The sequence below is a fragment of the Benincasa hispida genome, chromosome 6, assembly GCF_027475165.1.
Source record: "Benincasa hispida cultivar pf3 chromosome 6, pf3_genome.v1.1, whole genome shotgun sequence".
Taxonomy (NCBI): Eukaryota; Viridiplantae; Streptophyta; class Magnoliopsida; order Cucurbitales; family Cucurbitaceae; genus Benincasa; species Benincasa hispida.
Window position 1 is genome coordinate 6,477,428 of NC_143483.1, and position 3,716 is coordinate 6,481,143.

At 41.9% G+C, this 3,716-nt stretch overlaps 1 protein-coding gene across 1 annotated transcript; it reads left to right on the forward strand.

Annotated features, from left to right (window-relative positions):
- The first annotated feature begins 428 nt into the window (after nucleotides 1–428).
- Nucleotides 429–3,378, forward strand: LOC120079702 (patellin-3-like). Its single transcript, XM_039034020.2, has 4 exons — nucleotides 429–2,087; nucleotides 2,182–2,306; nucleotides 2,455–2,596; nucleotides 2,722–3,378. The coding sequence occupies exons 1-4, from the start codon at nucleotides 792–794 to the stop codon at nucleotides 2,977–2,979; spliced, it is 1,821 nt and encodes a 606-aa protein (XP_038889948.1). The 5' UTR covers nucleotides 429–791; the 3' UTR covers nucleotides 2,980–3,378.
- Nucleotides 3,379–3,716: the final 338 nt, after the last annotated feature.

Sequence of the window (3,716 nt, forward strand, 5' to 3'; positions counted from 1 at the left end):
ATGGTTTAAATTGATACAATTATTAGTTTGGAGTTCAAATTGATACTATTCCCAAAGTTTAGGGTTTAAATTGATATAATTATTAATTTAGGATTTAAACTAATACAACACTTAAAATTCAGTGGTATAAATTATACTTTAAATTTTGTGTTAAGTAAATTTGTGAAATTAAAAAAAAATGAAAAATTAAAAAACTTGGAGTATTTTAAATAATTAAACTTTAATAGTAAATATTATTGAAATTTTTATATTTTTAAGAAATTCTATATTCATCTCTTTCTCTATTTTGTAGACCAAGAAACTTTATTTTATTTGTAATTATAATATATTAATTTGAGGCATGATAACTCAATAAGGGATAATTTTAACGTTGAAGAAGTAAAGAAGAAACCAAAATATTATAAATAGACAAAATTTATGATTTGAGAAAAAAGAATGATTAAAGAGAGATTAAAGTTAAAGAATGAGAATGATGATTGAAGTTTGAGAAGGAAGGGAAGGAAGAATAACGTTGTAAAAAGAAGGGGGGAGAGAGGATGAGATAGGGAAGAGGAGGAGGAGAAGGGCCCACAAACAAAGTGGCATGACAGCTGGCGAAGGGCTCTGACAGTCTGTTCTTTGTTATCATTACAACGGCAAACAACACACATACCCCTCGCATCCTTTCTTCTTCTTCTTCTTCTTCTTTCCACTTCGCCTCTCCTCTTCACTATTAAGCCCTTCTTTCTTCTTTTCTCTGTTTCACTCACAAACAATACTCCTTTCTTCTTCTTCTTCTTCTTCTTCTAGTCATGGCTGAGGAAACCCAGAAGCCTGCTGCTGCCGAACCCCAGCCTTCTTCTCAACCTGTCCCGGAGGACCCTGCCCCTGCCCCGGCCCCTGCCCCGGAGAAGGAACTACCTGACCCTGCTCCTGCCAACCCTGATTCCGTGGAGGAAGTTGCAGAGGCGGAGAAGCCAAAAGCCGCCGAGGACTTTGAGAAGATCTCTCAGTCTGTTTCTTTCAAGGAGGAGACCAACGTCGTTGCTGAGCTTCCGGAGTCCCAGAGGAAGGCGCTGGCCGATCTTAAGCTTCTGATTCAGGAGGCTCTCAATAACCATGACTTCACTGCTCCTCTACCCCCTCCTCCGCTTAAGGAAGAAGACAAGCCGTCCGAGGAAAAGAAGGAAGACCCTGACAAGCCTGCTGAAGAGACTAAAATCGAAGACAAATCCGATGCTCCCAAAGAAGCTGTACCCGAGGAACAACCTCCCAAAGAAGTTGTGATCGAAGAGCCTCCCAAAACCGAACCACAACCAGAGACTGTGACGGTGACGGTGAAGGTGGAAGACACAATCACTCCTAGTCCCGCGCCCGAGACTTCGTTGGCTCCAAAACCGGAAGAGAAGGCGGCAGAGCCATCGACGGTGGTGGAGAAAGTGGCAGTTATCGACGAGGATGGTGCCAAGACGGTGGAAGCGATCGAGGAAACTGTAGTTGCCGTCTCGGCCCCGCAGCCGGAGGAACCAGCCCTGCCCAAGGAAGAGGCGAAGGCTGAGCCCGAAGCAGAAGCGGCAGAGCCTGTGCCGCCACCTCCACCAGAGGAGGTGTTCATCTGGGGAATTCCTCTCCTCGGTGACGAAAGGAGCGATGTGATTTTGTTGAAATTCCTCCGCGCCAGAGACTTCAAGGTGAAAGATGCTTTTACGATGATCAAGAACACGGTTCGTTGGCGAAAACAATTCGGCATCGAGGCTCTTCTGGACGAGGACTTGGGGAACCAGTGGGACAAAGTGGTGTTCTCCCATGGCGTCGACAGGGAAGGCCACCCAGTCTGCTACAACGTGTTCGGTGAGTTCGAGAACAAGGACTTGTATCAGATCACCTTCTCCGACGACGAAAAGAGCCTCAAATTCCTCCGATGGAGGATTCAGTTTCTGGAGAAGAGCATCAGAAAGCTCGACTTCAGCCCCAATGGCATCTCCACCATTGTTCAAGTCAACGACCTCAAAAACTCGCCTGGACTCACCAAGTGGGAGCTCAGAAACGCCACCAGGCGAGCTCTGCAACTCTTCCAAGACAATTATCCTGAATTCGCTGCCAAACAGGTATCGCCATATTCAATCCATTTTTCTTTCTCCCTCCAAATCAACTTGATTAAGAAACTGTTTGATCTTACGATGAAATTTAATTCCTCTGAAGGTGTTCATCAACGTGTCATGGTGGTACTTGGCCGTGAACAGGATGATCAGCCCCTTTTTCACTCAGAGAACAAAGAGCAAGTTTGTGTTCGCCGGACCATCCAAGACTGCCGAGACCCTATTCAAGTGGGTGTATAATTAAAACTTTTATTATTTTTTTCTTTTTCATTTTTCCGCCATTAATGACCTTTCAAGCTTGTTTTCCACTGCAACAAATGTCTCAATCTCATGTAGCCTTGGCCTGTACTTTGGTTTCTTTGTGTTCCCTTCTCAGATACGTTGCTCCTGAACAAGTACCAATTCAGTATGGTGGATTAAGCAGGGAGGGCGAGCAAGAATTCTCCATTGAAGACCCTGTTACTGAAGTTTCCATAAAGGCAGGAACCAAACATACTGTTGAATTCCCAGTTTCTGAGGTAGGAGGACGACTTGAATTATATATATATATTTTTTAATCAGAAACTCATAATCTTTTGTTTCGTGTAGTTTTTTGGTGTCTGTTTATTTGATTTGATACTAAAAGATCCATCTGCTTTTGTAGCCAAGCCTTCTGGTTTGGGAATTGAGAGTTGTAGGATGGGATGTTAGCTATGGGGCAGAGTTCTCGCCGAGTGCTGAAGGTGGCTACACTGTGATTGTACAAAAGACAACGAAGCTTGGGCCAAGTGATGAACCAGTGATCTCCAACAGCTACAGGGTTGGTGAAGCTGGTAAAATTGTGCTCACCATTGACAATTTGAGCTCCAAGAAGAAGAAGATCTTGTTGTACAGATCCAAGACCAAACCCGTCTCTGATTAATGGAGCTGCAAAAACTTGATCAAATCTCCCATTTCAAATTGATGAACACAAAACTGCAGACACAATAATCAGGGTTCTTTATTTATGAATGATACAATGTTTTCTTCTTTTTCTCCTTGTTTCATTTGTTGAAAAATTAAAATCATATTTCTCCAATTTGGATAGTCTTATAAACAGGATTGGTGGGTGAGAGTTGGATTTCTTTTGTATGCCTTCTTTCTTTCCATGTTTGCTTGGGTGTTGTGATCTTTTGACGTTGGTGCTAAATTGGCAGGAGAGCTGTCTGAAATTGTCTGGACTCCCAGGAACGAGAGAGGGCTTTTGTTTGTTCTCTTGATAGTATTCTGTAAAATTTGTGTAAATTTGTTGTATTATTTAGTGTTACTCTCTTTCCTTCAATTTGTGTATTGGTTTATTTTTCGAAAGATTTGTTGCGTGGTATCTTTTTGATCATTCATGGTTGTTAATACAGTTGTATTTTCTCGGCATGATTAGCTTTCTGCTCTAATGACTTGACTGACAAGTTTCAAAGCAATCCAGCCTGTCTTTGTTCTCTCGTCTGGTTTTTTGATAATGGAGATTTGAAATTGTGGAAAATGACTATTTTATTAAACGATAATGACTCTCTTGGATGAACCAAAATAATTGTAGAGAGACGTGGCCAAACCACACATCAATCTTAATAGGTTGCTTAGAAGTTGAGTTGGTAAATTTTAGTAATTTAGTCAAACTTATGA

What these genes read in the sequence shown, in the direction of transcription:
- LOC120079702 (XM_039034020.2), top strand. Translation starts at nt 792, where the DNA reads ATGGCTGAGGAAACCCAGAAGCCTGCTGCTGCCGAACCCCAGCCTTCT. An exon ending in CTGAATTCGCTGCCAAACAG is followed by an intron (nt 2,088 to 2,181) that starts GTATCGCCATAT and finishes ATTCCTCTGAAG; the next exon opens with GTGTTCATCAACGTGTCATG. An exon ending in ACTGCCGAGACCCTATTCAA is followed by an intron (nt 2,307 to 2,454) that starts GTGGGTGTATAA and finishes TTCCCTTCTCAG; the next exon opens with ATACGTTGCTCCTGAACAAG.